At 43.5% G+C, this 20232-nt stretch overlaps 1 protein-coding gene across 1 annotated transcript in view; it reads right to left on the bottom strand.

Annotated features, from left to right (window-relative positions):
- Positions 1-405: 405 nt before the first annotated feature.
- Positions 406-20232, bottom strand: part of ANKRD26 (ankyrin repeat domain 26) — a 119281-nt gene continuing 99454 nt past the window's right edge. Inside the window, exons 39-40 of the mRNA XM_019543428.1 lie at positions 5811-5856; positions 406-2425 (exon numbers count right to left, since the gene is read on the bottom strand). Coding sequence (XP_019398973.1) covers positions 2277-2425; positions 5811-5856 — 195 coding nt within the window. The 3' untranslated portion in view covers positions 406-2276. The remainder of the gene's footprint in view (positions 2426-5810; positions 5857-20232) is intronic.

The raw sequence follows: 20232 nt of genomic DNA on the forward strand, positions 1-20232 counted from the left end.
TAGTTGCATTGGTCAATGGGGTCATTCTAATTTATACCATATTTTTCATTGGGGAAATATATCCTAATATTTCCCCAATACATTACACATGAGGGTTGAAAAGCCAACCTGCTCAGGATGATTGGAAACTTTGAGTTACTAGAATTAGGATAGGGTCACTCTACCTTGTGCTAATAACAGTTAGAATGGAGGACACCAGAAAATGAGAAGTATGAAGTTAACTATCATCAGGGGGAAGAAGAGAGACAAAGGAGGACCTAGTACTACAAGTGAGATCCGCCATAGGGGAGGAGGGGGAACAGATAGGAAGGGTAATGAAGAAAAAGGATACACAGGCACAAAAAGATAGAAGAAAAAAAATGAATGAAGCTTGGAAAGGAAATAAGATGAAACCAAAGCAAGAGATACATATTCCATTTTCAAATTTATTAAATAGAAAGTTGTCTTTTTTATTTTTTACAATTCAATACAGTACACCAACCATACAAAACTGCTTTATTCCTTAAAAAGTGGTGGAGCTACATGGTGGGACAGATTTTCACCATGGCGAGTTAGCTTAGTTTTTGGACTTTTAAGGGGAGGGCAAGCTGTTCAAGTTCTATTCCTTTCCATTTCAGAATCTTTTGACAATAACGTTAGTGACTTTTAAAAAGATATGCAATAGTTTTTAAAGGGTTTTCCGCAACAGCATATAATTGTTTGAAATAAATAAAACAGCTTCAGTCACTGAAGCAGGGATTCTGGTAAGACTGGCTTACCAGGTTTAGAACTGACAGCTTGGTTTATACTACATAGTTTTGCCAGCAGAAGTCACGTTCTCCTGGTAAAACCACAGGTAAACCCACATTTCCAGCTTCCCTACTGTGGCAGAATCTCTGTTCTGAGCAGGTTCTTGGAGACCAGAGGAATGCATGCTCTGGTCTGCAAGTGACAGAAGGTTTCTGTTGTCACAGGGAAGCTGCCAGAGACTGCATGTAGTGTCTTTGCTAACTATTGGAAGCTATGGCCTCCTTAACAGACTGTGCCTCCCAGGATACAATGCACACCTTGCTGGCAGCTGCTGCTGTAATGGAAGCCAAGCAGAGCCTATAAACTGTGTGAGACAGAACATTGTCTGACAGCTTTCCTGTGCTGTCAGACAAACCCAGAATGTAATCTGATTTTGGTAATGATGAAAAACTCTGCTCATCTTATTGCACCAGCTCTGGAAAACATTGAGAAACCTATAGATAGGCACAACACAGTATATATTAATTACTCTATTAATCTATAGAAAAGAGTAAACAAGAAATAATGATGATTGAGCAACTCAAGACTGCCCTGAGTTGCAGTATCGTTTAATTAAAAATAACTGTATTGTACTGATAAGTTCATGTACCATATAAAACATACACTACAAATAGCTTGGCACTATTTTAGATTTATAGAATTTTAAAACTCAAATACTAACTGGTATAAACATGACAGTAATGCAAATTGTCTAATTCTCCAGCTCTAATATAGGTAAAAGTTCCATGAATCCTTCAGAGTTTTCCTGTGTTAAGACTGCAGAACAGGGAATGAAACAGATGCATCAGATATCTGCTAACAGCCACTAAAGACAAGATTAAGAGAAACATTAAATATATGTAGAATGGAAAACAGATTTCAAGGAATGCTTTGGTTAAAATATATCGCAGTATGAATATGACAAAACTCAGTACATGTTTTGTTACAACTCAGGGAATGAACATACAAATGTACCTACAAGTGTATTACAAGGCAAAAGGGTAGGGCTTTACCGTAAGTAAAAGCTAAACAGTAAGCTTGCAGTTGCAGTTCAGTTTTTACCTACTGCATCAACTTATCCCTCTTTCTTTGAGAACTATGTTTATCCATCTTTCTCTTTTTATGAGGTAAGCGCATATACATAGGGAGTTAGTGTAGAGGAGCTGACACATGGTAAAGCCCTGATGGCTTTTGCCCAATGATAAACTGTTCATATGTCCATGTACCTAATATTTTTGCAGTTCTGTGAAACACAAAACACTAGTCTGAATTTGCTATGCTAGTTGCAACTGAAACCAGGTATGGCTTTTAGTAACAAATGTAAAAGAAACTATACATTTATGCAGTGTTCTTATGAAGACAAGTGCAACGTGCCTGATAGTCATGTGATACATTTATAGCTCATATTAAATTGTAATGAAGATTTTCACAGCTGCACCACTTAATGGAAAACCATTAAAGTGTTATGTAAACAAAGTCATTTTCACAAACTTGCATTAGTTTTTTATTCAAATCATATAATTTTTCTTTAACACATCTAGATACTGCTGTGTTGCCCTGGAAACTGGATCCTGATCTACATTTAGGTTTTTTGAAGATCCATCAGTAGATCCCACAGGAGAGACTCTTACAGCTCCAGCTTCGAGTTCAGCATTGGCTGAAAAAACAAAACCAAACAGCAAAAACAAATGATCCTGCATGCTTTGCATTATGCCATATGTTAATTCTATAGTAAGTAAACTTTGTCTAATATCTACTGTAAGCTTTGTTCTGACTTTGGTGGGCATTTATATAGGGTCCTGACAGCAAATATATATTTCAGATCAGAATAAGAGAAACATTATTAAAAAGTGACACAGGCAGGACATTCATAACGGCTTGTAAATTATGCAAGTTATTTCCTGATAACCAACATGACAAAACAGTTAGTATTTCTAATCTAAGGCTGTTGAAATTGTGCCAAATGTAGATGCTCTAAGCACACAAAACTCTAATTAACCTAACATAATGCCAGCTGCTTACTTCAGTGATGAATATGGTTCAGTGAATACCCTTGTCCTGATACTTCTTATCTGCCTTACAAAATGAAGCATGTGGTCTTAAGGAGTACCTCCATTTTTTACAAAGACTTTGAGTCAGATTAAATTTTCCCCCTTAGGTACACAAATGAACTTTACCCAGTGTCAAAGTTGGAGTGATTTAGGCCACTTGTAACTGCTACTAGGCCATTTTCACGTAACAAGGTAGCAGCTGCTGCATACTCCTGAGCCTCCTCCTCCTCTTTTGAAGCTGCTACAAACATACACGTCTCCCTTGTAGGCACCTAGTGTGATTTTACTGCACCCTCCTCAAATCCTTGAAAATCTATTAATGCATCCACTTTTTTAACAATACCATCTTGCCCTTAAGATGGAATCATAAAAAAGTACCAAGGAGGAGGACCACCCACCTTTTCAGGGACTCTAGCCAGGTGAAATAGAATGGCACTGATGTGCCAAAATTCACTAACATGCCTAATAGATGCAACAATCTGGACCTTGGTATGCGCACATGCATGCAGGCACGCACACACAGAAGTTCCTCCTATAACCACAATAGCCTTTTCTCCATAAAGATAACTCTGTGGTCATGTGAAAACATACAGTTTTTCCTGGAAGAGTCGCTGCCCTACCAGGAAAAGTCACAAGTGTACAGAGGTTCAGGATATTTCTCCTAAAGCAGAAATGGTAATGCCAGGACAAGTATAATCTGGGAACAACCAGGGTTAAAACACTCACAGAAAAGTTTCTTCTGAGACTGACTGTCTGTACATGTTTTCTTCTCAGAGAAGTCACAGCACAGTCCTTCAGCAACCCGGGGTGCATGGCTCCCACTCTTCTCCCCATAGGGAGACTGTATCACTCGCTGGACTCAGCTGCTCCAGTCAAGTAGGGAGCAGAACACCCCCGTCTCAATCCCACATTATGCTGCAAGGAGGCACAGGCTGACTCTGAGCAGTCTGGATCAGCCAACAAGAGCTGCCCTGTGCACTGCTGCCTGTCATCAGGCAAACTCAGGGAGCCTGCAGAGCATGCTGAGATGTATGCACAAGCCCCACCCCGCTTCCCCAATTGTGAAGGATCAGCACTGCAAGCTCTCTGCTTTTCAAGGGCTCAGCATTCATGTGTGTCTGGGTAAGTTCAAGTGTGTCTGGGTAAGTTTTTCTACCATAAGAACACACCTGGAAGAATTCTCCTAGACCATTTGAACATGTGTATGCAGTCTCTTTTTGCAGTCTCTTTTAGAAACCACATATCCCTGGCCTCTACCTTCACTGACCAAAGTCCAACCAACACAGAAAAAGGAACTGTGGACATATCTATACATGTGCTTTACTGAGGAGTTGACTAAGTAGATCCACAACAAAGCATCACCATCTATATGTGCAGCACTATTAAACCGCAGTAAATTAATTAAGTCCACTGTAGGATAGTACTGCCTGACACAAGTACTATCCTATGGTAGAGTTATTTAGTGCTCTACAACACGTGTGCAGATGATGACTGGGACTGGCTGGGGCACAAGGGTGCTCAAAGTGCAGGGGGCTGCCTGCTGGCTAGCCCCACACTGTAGCACCCTCGTGCCCCAACCCCTCCACAGGATGTTGAGCCAGGGCAGAGCAACTCCAGGGCTGGCAGGCTGACCCCGCAGCCCCCAACACACATGCAAACGCTATGCCCAAGAGTAATAAACTCCGGTGCGAACTGCACCAGACTGTATTCAGGTGCATTAATAGCATGTGTAAGTGCACTCTGTCTGTACTAAGCAAATACTTACATGAAAAAGACACATAAAAAAATCCTGCATTAGGGAAAGGAACCCCTCAAACAGGTAAATGGGGATTTCCACTTTTGGTTATAGAATGCTGGCACATGCTGGAATGATTACACTGCTTTGAAATAGGTTCTGTCATTGTCAGGTAGTGGATGGATAAGGATGGTTGCCATACAAGAGAATAAATTACTCACTGGAGAACATGGCCAAAAACTGCATTACAGATTTCCAGCTAAGTATATGTTCTGTGCTACATATTACAAACACTTAATGTTATGTTGATTAGGCAGGCATAAAGAGAAGTGATTATCAAGATTTCTCAATAAGCAATATTATTTGTACCTATCCAACATGCCACTTTATGTCTATAAAACAAAGCGAGGAAACCACTAGGGAACATTATATCTGACATGCACTATTATACTAGCAGAAAATACTATATCACATGCAGTAATACTGAATGCAACATATGAGGGGGAGGCGATTTTTAAAGCTTATTTATATCTTAAATCAGAATTTCCTATATTTTGATTGTTTATATTTTTCATTTAGCAAAACTGACTTAGGTTAAGCTAGCTTTCAAGGCAATTTATTTTGTACAGCATTTTGGAAAGCCAGCAGTTCTTGCCAAAAAGAAAGTTAGTAAAAACAACAACTGTGTTTGGCACAACAGTTAACTACTCAATGGGTGCATTTACACAAGACATATATTGCAGAGTAGACTAATTAACTCCACAGTAAAAAGTCTCAGCATTTACATGTGTGGCCCTATTAAAGCACAGTAAGCTAAAACATGCTGCTGTAGATTAGTACTTGCAATGTATGTGTAGATGCTGACAGGGCTGACTGGGACATGGGGAGGCTTCACTGCAGGAGCTGCCTGCTGGCTAGCCCCACATTCAAGCACCCTCTTGCCTCTGCCAGCCCCTCCACAGCATGTTGATCTGGGTTGTAGCAGCCCTGGGCAGGCAGGCTGACCCTATGGCCCCCCTCCCAGCTGGGCTGCTCCAACCTAGCTCAATGTGCTGTGGTTCTGGGCACATGTGTAAACATGGTGCCTGGGAGCAATACACTCCAGTGCAAACTGCATTGGAGTCGATTCATTTCTATTAATTGCACATGTAGACACACATAATGTGATTTATGCTTTAGGATATCATTCAATGTTAGTTAACAATCAATTTTTCTGAAGGGAAAAGAAAACCCTGCCACATGCTCTGATAAATTACCTTGGTCAAGTTCTTTATTGATATTTTTTTCCAGTTCCTGCTGCATCTGAAAGTACATTTTTAAAGATTTTAAAAGATTTCAGAAATGAATTCATAAAAAATCTAAATGTTTTAAAAACAAATATTAAATGTAACCAAAAGCAAAACCTCAAACTGAGAGTTCATTTTATTTTGAAGAAATTCTTGACGGTCTTAGGATAGTGGTTACTGAACAATAACATCTCCATGTCAATATCAACTACATCATAAAATAATCTGATTCTATGTGATTCATAATTTAGCAGTTAACCACAATCAAATACACGCAAGTAAATGAATAATGCACAGCTAAATTCTGTCTTCAGATATATGAGCAAAATCCTTACTAAATTCAGAAGTTTGGGTATATATTGGTTGAGAAAACGCATAATCTACATCCTAATAAGGCTATCATTGTATAAGTTGGTTTTGCAAGATAAAGACAAAATCTGTATAAAAAAAACAACCCCCCCAAATTATGCCAAGCAATTTCTCACTATCTTGTGGGAAGACTGCAATATTTGTCTCATTTTGTCAGCTTTCTACTGAAATGATTTTACATGCTATGTAGCTTACATTGGCTATAAACATCAGAAAAACTACATTCATCTCTCAAAAGATATTGGTTATAAGCATGATTAATACTCATTGCAAGCTTTTCCTACACCGGAATCAGTCATTTTGTTGATTCACGGCTATAAGTACATTACCAGTTATTTTTAGGTGTATTTTTGCAATGCCCAAAATATGTTTTCCATTAAACAAATCTATGACTTGAAGAATTTACAAATCTCAAAAGTTCACAGCCAGCATACCAAAAACCCATGTAACTTCTAAATGCATGTAATTAGCTAAAATACATTACTATTATAATTATCTTTTGCAAGTAACTAATAATTTTATGAATGACATGGGTTATTTACTCAATATAACAACAAATAATGGAATAGTTTAAATGTTGTTTAATACACCTTTTTCTTCCACTTTTTAAAGTTAATTTACTCACCAGTAGAGGTGTTTAGAGGGTAGGAGGGAATCCCTTGGTAAAAGAGACATTCTTAACATGGTTGGGGAAAAAAAGTGGAAGCAGAATAATTCCTTCCAGATAAAAAAGAATCTTGTTGGCACTCAGTGGCTGTACTACAACCATTGGATATAATGCTGCAGCAAACTGATTAGAATGCATTTAAGTGCCCTTTGCTAGGCTACAGGGGTCATTCCAACCAAATTAAGTTGCATACCACTAGGAACATCATCAGAATTGAGAGAAGGACAGCTTTGTTTAAAAAATTCTACATCTTTAATAGCTGGCAAAGGGAAGGAGGGAGTTGGTCAAAGGCCCCTAAGCCCCACTTTATCTATAGGAGGAAACAATGGCAAAAAACCTGGGAAGATCACTGTTAAGAGTGATCAAGAGCAAGATCAATGAACCAAGAAGCAGGAATCAAACAACCAATCACAGAAAATAACTAATCAAGAGGATAAAAATCCTGAAAAGAGATATTAAGGTACCAGGAAGGCCCCATCATCTGTTTTTGGAGTGTGAAAAACAGCTACATGGTCCACACAGATCACTGTGTGCCTGCACAGGTATGCAGGAGCTGCCCTGCTTTTCCTCTGTATTTTAAAGTCTTTGTTGAATTTCTCACCTAGATCTGAGAAAGGAAGAGCAGGTTGGAAGCAAATTGGATCAGATGACTGAAAAATTATAAGGTATAATATGATCATGATTATGCAGCCATGATCTACAGCCTGGGGGTAAGGGATGGATGACACTTGTCCTTCCATAGAAAATAAGAGAACAGCCACTGTCTTGTTGAACATCTCTTCAGACAGAAAGATACTAATTCTCCTGCTAAGCAGACAATTCTTTGAAAAGGAGTCAGGGTTCTTTATCATTTTATTACGGACTAGCTTCTGTAACTGAAGTTTTGGGGATGAGTCAGGGTCACTACTTGCAAGATTCCTGTGGATGATGCTGTGATGAGAAAATACTTTAAAGGCCAGCACAGATGAGTCCCTACAATCTGCAAATGAACTACTGTTACAACTAGTATCTTTCTAAACAAGACAACAGATTAAAAAGCAGTATTTTCTATTTATTGTGAGTACTTCTGTAGGAAAGCCAAAGCTTAGGACCAGACTATGTAGATCGGGGTGGGCAACATTTTATGGTGGAATGCTGAAAAAAAATCACAATGTCTACCTTGAAAGGTGCCAGAGTGCGGGCATATCAGAAAACCAAAATGAGGGCAGAGGAGTATGTAGCAGGACACACAAAGCAGGAGCAGGAGCACATAGCAGATTGTGGCCATCGGTGGTGCTGGGATGGGGCTGGGCCCCGAGCAGGGCTGGGGCTGGGCTGAAGCTGGGGTTGTGGGCAGTGCGGAACTGAGACCAGGGCTGCCCGGCAGCACGGGGCTGGGGCCAGGGCCCAGGTCATGGGCAGAAAAGAGTTGGGGCCCAGGCTGTGGCCAGCATGGGGCTGGGGCCAGGGCCTGGGCCATGGGCAGTGTGGGGCTGGGGCCCACTGACAGCACGGGGCTGGGGCTGGAGCCCCAGTCATGGGCAGTGTGGGGCTGGGGCTCAGGTCCAAACTGTGGGCAGTGCGGGGCTGGGGCCCGGGCCACGGGCAACAAGGGGTTGGAGCTCAGTGGCAGCCTGAGGCCAGGGCCGTTGGCAGCATTGGGATCGGGACATGGCCTGTGCAGTTCCACGGGCCCCGGCCCCATCCCAGTGCTGCTGATGGCCCCGGTGTAGCAGCAGCACTGGGCTCAGGTGGGCGGAGGCAGTGCCCCAGCCCCAGGCGGGCCCCAGCCCCATCCCCATCCCCATCCCCACACTGCTGATGGCCCTGGCCTGGCAGCGGCACTGGGTGAGGGCTGGGGCCAGGCCCACCAGCAGCACGTGGCCGGAGCTGGGGCTGTCTGCAGCACTGGGATGGGGCCGGAGCCTGCACGGGTCCATGGCCCCAGCCTCAGCCTGGAGGCAGCGATGCCGGCTGGGGCTGGGCATGTGCAGGGCCGGGGCTGTCAGCAGCACAGGGATGGGACTGGGGCTGTTGGCAGTGCTGGGATGGGGCCAGGGTCCATGCAGGTCCACGGCCCTGGCCCCGCGTGGGCCTTGGCCCCATCCCCATCCCGCTAATGGCCCCAGCCCAGGAAGGACACTGGGCTGGGGCGGGAGGCAGCAGTGGTGCTGGATGAGGCTGGGGCCGCCAGCAGCACGTGGCCACGGCTGCCTGCAGTGCCGAAATGGGGCCAGGGCCTGTGCAGGTCCACAGCCCCAGCTCCATCCACATGCTGCCAAAGGCCACATATGTGTTTTCTAGAAGTACTTTTGTCAGTGATCAAGTTGCAGCAGCAGAAAACAATGGCTGTTACAAAGCAAGTGGTTGTTAATAGTTTTCTATAGGTCAGTGAGCAACTGTTAATGTCCAATCTAAAGGTAAGTTCCATCTTCCCAGCTGTATCCATTTTTGGAAGGAAATATATTTTAGTAGGAATTAACACAACTTTTTATGAGGAAACTTAAGGGAAAAGAACAAAATCTTTGGGTTCTATAAAACATTAGCACTTGGTAATTAAGGGTTTTCTGTCTTTGGCTATGAATTACTCCATCCTAAAAACAACCAAAAATGCCAACAAACACCATAATGAAGGGAGCACGAGGAAAAAAGAATCACCACTACAATCTAAATTGGAGGAAGGAGGAAGAAAAGAGAACAGAATTAATCATAAAATCATTCTAAGATAATAAAAGCTTTAGTCTGTCTGTCTGTCCATAACGCCCTGGGCCAACTGTGCATGCACCACTGAGAGGACACATGCCAACTGGGTGCGAGGGCCCGAAGCATTACAGACAGAGGGGGTGAGGAAGTGAGGAAGCTGCTGTGCCACCGCCCCCCACCCCCAACAACAGCCAGGAGGGTGGGGGAGGTGGCAGAGAAGAAGGGAGGGAGGAAGGGGAGTGGGAAGGTTAAGCGGGGTTTTCCGGTGGCAGCGCCCCCCCACTAATGCTGCCACTGCCCAACCCTAACAACAGGTGGCCAGGAGGGGGAGGCAGTGGGGAGGGAAGGAGAGGGGAAGGGAAGCATATTGCCTGCTGCCGCCACATGCAAGCTCCCCTCCCTGCCTGTTCCTGTGAGCCGGGGTGGAGTGGCAGGGGGTGAGGCACATGGGGTTGCACTGGGAGTGGCAGGAAGTAGGTGCACAGAGCTGGACACAGGGGGTAGAAGGGGAGCATGGGGCTGGAGGTGAAGTGGCGGGCACCATGACGTTGCTGCCCCCCCGGTCATTAATGACAGGCAATTTGCTAGTACAAGTTAAATGGCATTACAGTGTGATATTAATCCACATGCAATAAATTAATTTCATAGACATCTGGACTGGAAGGGACCCTGGAGGATCATCGAGTCCAGCCTTCTGCCCCAGGGACAGGAAGTCAGCAGGGATCATAATTTGACTCATTCATGTTCTTTCCCAGGACTTAATGGACTATGCAACTATATAACAACGTCTGAAACTCCAAACAGTGGACTTTGCAAAAGAATAGGTAAGTGACAAAATAAAATTTTACCTAATAACATTTTTAAAAATTATGTAAAAGACATATTCTATACAAACCACATTTTTAAATTTGCAGTATTCTGGACAGATATAATCTCCTCTCAACTCAAAAGAAAATTTAACAATGTAAATAGATAAATGTACCCATACAGAACTACACAGCATTAAGCAATGCTGACTACACACCTTGTCATGTATCTGGTTGCAGAGAAGAGAAGGAAGAAACAGATTTTTGATCAAGGAGCTGAAGAAGTAAGAAGAAAAGTTAAGTTTAAAGGTTATAAGTCAAAACTGAAAATGAAACCCACATATACCTGAAGAAAATAAAATGATTGAAGAAATGCCAATTACTGTAACAGAAAGAGTATAGAAGAAAGTGAGATTGAAAAGTGAATTGAAACTTAGAAATAACCAAAACAAGGAGATTCTCCCTATGTTATGTAGATCAAGAGTCTATAGATACTCTGACAGGCAGATGGTGGTCAACAGCAGAGAGAACATTTTATATTATAAAATAATAATGTTTATTTTTATTAGTTTTATGTACAGCCCTTTGTTTAATGTTTACTAAGACCATGGTCCTGTGAGAAACCACAAACTGGCAGATCTCCACTGGAGTCAGTGAAGCTCCTTGAAGGACTTACTAAGGATTAAATCAGGAGTCCCCAAATTGTAGTAGATGCACTACTGGCAGGAAAGGGAATCTGATGTTTCATCTATTTGCTTCATGCTAATTTTTAAGATACCAGTGCATAAACCAATAAACTCTGGGAACTAGCTATCTATATCACAGGCATAAGATACAGAGGGCATGCTGTGTGTATGTTCATCTATCTTTGAAAAAGGAAAAGCAATGCTTATTTCTCACTTATGTCTAATGACAAAGAAGCCCATTATGTTCAGTCTTAGGAGTTAGAAGGGACAGAATGCATGTGTGTGTGGGAGGGGAGGGGGGAACAGGGGTGTGGGAAATTTAGGATAACCTCCCTCACTAAAATAATGAGCTAACAGAAGCTTCTGCTGATACAATCTGTAATGACTTGTGATGGATTTTTCCAAATTATTTACAGTTGCCATTTTTCAAGAACACTATTTATGATTTAATATGAAAAATGAAGGTAATATTTGTGGCCTCATATTTAATGTTGATGAGTCTGTTTTGTTAAGGGTTATATACTTGTAATGCTTTTCAAAAAGGTTTTATATTACGTTTACACTTTGGCTCCTGAGAGACATTACACAAAAGCGCAATTAACCAGTTTGATTGCATCTAAAATTGTAACCAGGCCACACATTCAGGCAAATAATGGTGGGTTGAAAACCAAATGCAAAACCAGCCACAAAATTATTACATACAAATGTGTAATGATTTTGTGGCTGGTTATTATTGTGTCTTAAAATGAACATGTGGCAGGGTGGACTGCAATGGGGTCTCCAACAGTCTCTGGTGTGGTCCCCATTGGCTGAATATCAGCTGCTTACTGGCTGGCAGGGATCATACCTGAGCTTGAGCCCTGGAGGTGATAATCAGCTGATCACTGGCAGGATAAAGGATTGCACAGGGGCCAGTTGCAGCCCTGGTGTGCTTCAGTTCTATCTGACAACTGGCTGATCATTAACCGACTCCAAGGACCAAGCTGGCCCCAGTGGGTCTCCAGAGCCAGCCAAAAATCAGCTGATTGTCAGGCTTCCTTGCTGGTGTAGAGGGAACCTGGGATCATGATCCCATGTTGCCCCTGCACTGGCAAGAAGGGCACGATTGGGCTCTGATCCCTGATCCCAACATTTTGTGCCCTGGCCTGCACATGTGGAATCACATGAAGCGAGATTGTTGGGATAAGGGATTAGATCAAATTGTCAGTGATCATCAACCAGTCAATCTCAATTGACTGGTCGATTGTGCAGCTTCTGACAGCCAATCTTAGTCTGGGGGGCCTGGGTGCACACGCGCTTAGCTCTCCCAGACTAAGATCAACTGGCAGAGGCTCTATGATTGGGAGCAGCAGGACAGCAACAGGATGCACGTGGCTGGGCTGAGCCACACCTCCTGCTGCCTGGGGCTGGGCTGGGTGAGTGGAATGATCCCCCTCCATGCCCTGTCATACCCTGTGCCACTGGGTGAGTGGGGCCCGGCCAGGCCGGAGTGTCAGAGTCCGGACAATTTGTCCAGGTGCAGGGTGGGGGAAGGCACAGGGGACATGTGCCCTGTCTGCTATGCTCACCCCAAGCCTGCTGTGGGTTGCAGGTGGCAGCGGGATCCCGGTGCACTCCCCTGCCGGGCTGCGGGTACACTGCTGGGTCCTGTACTGCTGCTCTGTGGTGCCCCCCAGGTGGGAGGTGCAGCCCAGCTGGGATCCAACCCTGCTTGTGCCTGAACCACACCTGGGCTGGAGAAGCAGGGCTCTGGGGTGCTCCACTCTGCCCCAAGAGAGCCGTGCCCAGGAAGGTGCTGCTTGCTCCCCACTCTGCACCCCTGCTGGTCTCCGCATCCCAGCACCGGGCTCCAACCGGGACCCACTTCCCCTCAGCAGAGCAGCAAGGGCTGCATCCCGGGACCGAGAAGATCCCCAGAGATGCTGAGAGACAAGGGGAGAACATGCCCCCACTTGCCCCAGGCTCCCGGCCACTCCCTGCCCCCGTTCCATTGCAGCTCTGGTCCGTGAAGGACGCAGCTCTGCCTGGCAGGGACTGGTTAGGGAATACAGAGCTGGGAAGGCAGGAACTCACAATGCAGACCCCTGGGGCTCAGAGGCCACTAGGGCTGGGGCAGCAATGAGCCCATGCAGTGCCAGGGAACAGGAAAGGTCCGTGCTCCTGATCCCAGCAGGGTGTTCCTGACCCAGCCCGGCGGGGGGGTGGGGAAAGGGGGAGGGCAGGGCAGAGGAGTGCTGGGAGGGGGGGGCAGGGGCAGTAGAACTTGGGTTGCCCTTTATTTCAAAAACTGATCTTCAGCTTAAAAAGGTTGGAGACAGCTGCTTTAGATGAATGTTTGTTAGCAGTCTTTGAGACTGTTAATTCATTTAACATATGCTTTGGGTCAGACTTGCAGTAGTGTTGTAATTAAACACACAGATTTTATACTAGATAAGAATGTTTATGTTTGGAATTTTTTCCAGAATATTTACAAGGTTTTTTGATAGAATCTTTGGTTGCAAATACCAGGGTATATAGATGATGTATGTATATTAGTAGCCTGGACAGGATCATCATGCTAAATCAATGGACTGAACAGCACTGACAAAGCCAGCGTAGCTCCTACAGTCATGTTTTAGTCAATGGGCACCTGACCCTGTATGCCTTTTTTGTGCATGCGTATGTTACAGATGCAACACAGCCTACCTACCAGAATATTAATAGAAAAAAACAACTTATGATCAAGGGTCTACCCAGTATGTGATTCCATGGAAAACATAAAATATGGGATTGTCTGTGAAATCAGCTAAAAAATGCATATTATTCATGTAATACGCTGTTTTAGAATGTCCCAATGCCTACTGCAATACAAAGACAATTGACTTGTGTCTAAAATTATGCAACAATACCACTATAATCATAGATCATATGATTGAGAACTACTGTCAACTTGTACTGACACAAACTAAGTGAAGGTCAGTAAGGTAGAGTGAAATGATTATTCAGCAACATCTTTTAAGAAGTTAAATACAATAGTTTGAAGTCTGGAGATGACTGAAAATAAATTTGAAAAAGCTAAGTACATTTCAGCACAGGATCATGTAATGCAGTTCCCTGTAGGAACCTTACATCCAGATGGTGGCAAATTTTCTTGTTCATTTTGCAGTGTGACTAGATGTATCAAGAACAAACATCATTGATGGCCATTTAGGTTGGATCCAGATGTGCAGGTACATGTGGTTTGTGGTGCTGCAAACCTCTTTGCAGCACCACAAACCGCACGAGTTGCACAATAATCGGTGCTCAATGCTGCTAATTTGCACTGCTGGAAAAAATTTGCTACTGGGATTTCCTGGTACCAAAAAACCCCCTGAACTCTAGAAAAAATGTGGCACAAATGATGCCAAAGTAGCTAGTGCCAGGACAAACTCAGAGATGGGGGAGCAGGCAGCCCAGGGCTTCCTCCTCCTCCTACTCTGCATGCTGTGGAGCCCCAGTGCAGAGGCACCCTGTGCCCCAGCTAGTCACTCACTAGCTGGGTGGGGCACAGTGTGCCTCGAGATGGGGGAGCAGCAGACAGAATTGAGCTGGCTTCTCCCTGGCTCTGTGCACCTCAGCACGAGGGCTCTGCAGCAAAGCCCTCCCCGCCCCACCCTGCAGCATGTGGAACAGCGGGACAATATGTCCTGCTGCAAAGCACAAGGACAGGGGCACGCACTGGGGCACAAAGTAGCAGCAGGCCTGCTTGTATGGACCTGGCCTTAATGTCCATATTGCATATAAAATGAAAGGCTTCTGCATAGGCTACAGGTCAGAATAAAAAACAACCAACAGTGTCCTCAATTTAAAAAAAACCAACTAAAAGCCGTTTAACAAGAACAGAAGCTACATTTTAGCTAATGGAGGCCTTCACTGCTGCCAGCCTTTTCTGAGTCTTGACCCTCAGTTAATTAAATCAATCCCTAGATGGAAAAAAGAGCAGGACAATGAACATGCTGCTTACATGAACTTTGTCCAAGAATGTCAGATGCCTTTAAATGTATGCAAAAACTTACACTTACATTAATAACAGCCATAACACTTTTTTTTTAGAGGGATTAAAATGTTGCTCAATTGAAAGCTTTTTTGCCGAATATGGGCAATATATGAATTTTTAAGTAATTGTGTGGGAAGTTTGAAAAGGCTGAGCTGTATTCGACTCAGAATTTGTCTTTAGTTGAACAATCTGTTGGAGTTCATATACCTGAGTTCATTCACTTGAGGAGCTAGCCTTATTTAGGTCTAAGCAGCCACACTGAAAGAAAAGTAGAGTTACACAAAGTGATTTAATTAGCAGAACAGAGTGCAGAATTAGGAGCTGATGAGCTGTTGCAACTGAGCGTCAAAATCTCTACTGATGAAAGCCTATACAATCTTTTTGTTTTTCCCTTATTTGAATCCTTAATTTAGAAATCATAATCCAAAATTTTATTTTGTATTTTATTCTCTTAATTTTTCAGACAAGAGAGAGAAGACTATGATGATGAAATACTGTGTGGGAAAACAAAGTTTTGGTCTTTCTTTGAAATACATTTTTTACTGAACTGTTTTCTAGCAATGACTGCATGTGTCTCTGAAACTTTGGGTTATTATCCAGCAAGGTGTTTTAAAGGAAAAAAAACTTGACAAATAATTCTACTGAATAAAACCAATTGTTCAGTGAGCTGAGAAAATCATGTGACATTAGGAAGTGATTAAAGATCCATAACTGCATGAAAAGCAAGCCAGAGGACTAATAGTCTGTGGCTTTACCTGATGAAAAGAAAGATGGACTAATATTGATGAAACTGGAAACCAGTCTCATATTCTGTTACAAGATACGGCAGCTGATGTAAAATAACAAAGAAGATATTGCAGGATCTATCTTAACAATACTCTGAGTGAAATGGGAAGAGAACAGAATGGTAAATTAATCTTGGATTTACCAGCTAACAGCTAACATTCTACCTACCCTTACCTAGGAAAGGAAACTTTGTATTGGAATAAAAAGCTAAGCTTCCCCTAAAATTTCAGATTTTCCTGTCAATAGATAGAAAATACACACACAGTTACTTTAATTACTGCTAATTGACACACACTAAAGAGATGTAGGATCTAATTAAAAGGCTGGAGAAATATTTTTTTAAGATAGGGGAAGGAAATGTTATGAAGAGGAATAGGATAAAATTAGGAAAGACAAATCAAATTTAGGCTGAATGCTAGAAAAAAAACAACTTCCTGACAGTAAAGAGCCACCTGGATACCACACGAAGAATTGTTGCAGTACAGAAGAAACCCCACAATGAATCGCACACCACTGGTTATGATATATCACTCCTCCCTCAAACCCACATGGAAAACCCTCAAACAACTGCAACCCATGCTAGAAAGAGACTTTACTCTTAAACAGATCTTCCCAGAGCAACCCATCCTAGCCTTCAAACAAGCACCTCGCTAACCTCATCACCAGAAGCAAACCTCCTCAGGCCCACAACACACCAAATGGATCCAGACCACGCCATGACAAGAAATGCAAAACCTGCTAACACACCTCCACAATTACTACACACCACAACAGAACCATCAGCATTCCTGGATCTTACAGCTGCACTTCCAGAAATGTAATATATCTCATCCAATGCACCAAATGCCCTGATGGAAAATAAGTGGGAGAGGCAGAACAACTGCGCATCAGAATGAAAACACACTGGAAATCTATCAAAGACGGGAATACCCAATCACCTATGGGGGCACGTTTCTCACAAGAAAACCACTCTCTCTCCAATCTCTCAATTCTAATCCTCAAAGCAAAATTACAAAACACTTCCCAGAGACGAGCCCATGAACTCCACTTCATCAACCTCCTAGATACTAAAAATCATGGACTAAATATAGACATTGGATTTATGACATATTATACCTGCCTGACATCTGACTCCCCAGGTGTCTCTCTACCATTCATCCCTTCTCCCTGCCCCAACCCAGCCTCTCTCTTACCCACTGACTCCTCAATCTGTATCTTCACTGACTGCCTATCTTGTATGCATACCAGCCCAGCCTCTGGCTTCTTTACCTTTCATTCCATCCAGGAAGAGCACACACCAACTGCAGAGACTTCTTCAGCCTGACAAAGGGTTTTTAAACCCGAAAGCTTACTTTAAAATGTTTTTCCAACTATTTTGTTGATACTGGCTTTAGTTTCCTTTTCTTAATGAGACTGTTTGGATAGCTGTTTAAGCTATTTTAAAAACAAAGGGAAAAAAAACGGAACATGCATAGTATCCTCCAATGTGTGCCATTATTTCCGATACAAAACAGGTAGTTTGGTGAGGTCACAGTGCTTCTGTCCCTATGTTATATGGGAGGTTCTGGTTTCAGTTTATCAGTCCTCAGGATAGGTGCTGATGTGGCTATCTCAACAGGTGGTGATGATAAATTTTTCAGCAGTCTAGGGCCACTCATTTTACTAGTGTTCTTAGTTGTTGAATGTTCATATCTGTTTGAGGTGTTGGAAATTTGGATAATGCTGCCACCCCAGAACCCAGTGTCTTTCTGGACATAAAGACATGAGATCCGGGTGGGGCATCTGTGAAGACGATGACCATTAAGGCCAAGCTGGTATGGTATACTGGTTTTGGCTCATCTGTGCATGGTCAGCCCAAGCATGCTGATGTTCTTCAAGAGTGATCTAGTGCAAGCTCTAGGGTTGCATTCAGACAGTAGCAAGGAGACATCTCTGCTTCATACTAAAGAGAAAGTATAGTTTGGCAACAGTGAATAGTATTCCCTGAAAAATGGTAATGAAGGGTGATCTATCAGTTTCAACTCCACAGTCAATGTCATCCCCAGGGAGAAACCGGATGGTCTTGTGGTCAGTGCCAGTGCTTTGTCAGAGCTGATATCGGTGATGCTGGCTTACTGAGTGCCACTTCTTTGGCAGAGGACACAAATGCTCAGTTCCTGGCATAAGAACATCTTTTCCTTTCTTTGTCTGAAACCATGCTATTTGGCCTTTACTTTTTACTACTCTCCTGGGGCACAAATGCCTGCTTCACTGATGATGATGTTTGTGCTAAGAACGATGCCAAGGCTGCCGAGTCTGTTGGCATTTTAGCAGTGCCGAACAGGTAACACTGCTAAAATGGTAGCTGGCTTTGGTACTGAGATAAAGGCAGCTGACGCTAAGACAACTACTATAAATACATTTATGGACAGCTCTAATAATGTTTTCTTTTCTGCTTTTGTTCCTACATCCTAGGTTATAGTGTCTGGGTGAAGGGTACCCAATGAGAATAAGCAAGTCTCTAGACTTCTTGAAGATGGAAATTTCTTCAGCGTCTGAGATGACATGCAGCAATTGTGCAAGTAAGTACAGTTTCAGCTGTGCATGACTAGTTTTTAATCCTCAGTGGGAAGGATTGGCATATCAATCTCTCATCAGGCACGTTGTCCTGTTCCTGACAGAAAATACACTGATTTTACCTATCAACAATGGGGAATGATTCCACTAAAGGTCAGGCAGGCTTAAATCCCCAAAGTATACAAGTCTGCCATGGCAGTTGGCACCTTGCCCAACCACAAGGGTGGGTATCTTTTTGAGGGTAGGGAGTGGGAGGTTGGGGATGGGGGACATAGAAATGAGAGGATGATGGAAAGAGTGAAACAGTATTTCTTAAAACTAATTTTCAAGAGAAAGTAACACGTTCCAACCTGTTGCCACAGGTGACAAGAGAAAATTGCTTAGGGGGCACTTTATACATATGAAGTAAACAACAACCCCCAGCCCCTCCTCCCCCCCAAAATAGGACGTTGCTCCAGAAAAAAAATAACAGAGAAGAGGGAGTCTATTTAGGAAGAATTTGGCCTCCCTAGCTTGAAAACAAGTAAGCTTGAAATATAAAATTAAAAAAAACTCCTCTCTCTCAGAATCCAAACAATGCTTCGTAAATTTGTGAAGAGTACACCGTGCAGCTTATAAAGGCTCTGGCATTGCGATGTCCTCCAGTCATTTCCCTGGGTCTCTTACTGCCCTTCTTCCAGGCATACCTTCCCTAGCATACTTGCCTGGAAGCTGGCCTGTTTACCGCTCACTGGCCCCAAAAGGTCCCATTTTTCCTGCTTCTTCACACCAAGCTGAAAGGCTCTAACTGCCTGCAGACCGTTTACCCTGTTTGCAGCCCCTGTTTGCTGGCTCCCTGGTTGCTCAGAGAGTCTCCTTTTATACTCTACTGGGCCTGGACTGGCTCCGCCCCCTCATTAGGGCTTCTGTCACTCCAGGCAGCAATTAGCAATCACTCAGCCAGCAATATTCCCAGCTTCTCAGCATGCACACCCCAAACACACACAGTCCACCAAACAAGGGGGAGCTGAAGGTGAATCCAGGGCTTTGTGGGACTGGGGAAATTGCACCCATGTGGTGCAGTGGGGCAGGGGAGGGCACCTGATGCAGCAGTGGAGGTGGAGGGGGGAAGTTGTCAGTGTGGTGTATGGCCTGTGGCTCACCCAGCGTGGCCCATATAGCATGCAGCTTCCAATTGTGCAGCCCCTGGGGGCTTAGAAGTTGGACAGCAGTGGCCTAGGGGAATCTGACCACTCAATTCAAGAACCTTTCCCTAGGAAATGAATTATTGTGCTGGTCCACTACAGAAACCTTATTAGCAAATGGTACATACTATTTAATGTTAGGTATTTTAACTGAAGTTGATATATAGTTAATCCACTTTAAGCCATAAATTGAATGAAATGAAATAACCTAATGTAATATTAAATCTACTTTAGAAGGTTTTAAGAATATTTTGATGAAATATACAGTTGATCTGCACATTAAATTGATTTATAACTGATCATATTGAAGTTAATGACAATTTTGAAACCTGTTGCCTATACTGGAAACCCTCGCTATTCAAGGTTCAGCATTCACGGTTTCAAATATTTGCAAATGCTGAACCTGCATTTTAAATACACTTTATACACTTACAGGAGCTCCTTGGGAGCTCTGCGCTTGCTGCCGCTGGGCTCCTGCCGCCACCGGGCTCCTGCCGCCACCAGGCTCCTGCCGCCACGCTCCCACCATCACCGCCAGAGCCATGCCCCCTTCCTCCCCCTGCACTGGGGGCACTGCATTTATGAACACAAACAGCATTCATGAACTCAGTGTTTCATTCATGGATTTCGCCATTCACAAG

This window comes from Crocodylus porosus, unplaced genomic scaffold (genome assembly GCF_001723895.1).
Source record: "Crocodylus porosus isolate Cpor-Errol unplaced genomic scaffold, CroPor_comp1, whole genome shotgun sequence".
Taxonomy (NCBI): domain Eukaryota; kingdom Metazoa; phylum Chordata; order Crocodylia; family Crocodylidae; genus Crocodylus; species Crocodylus porosus.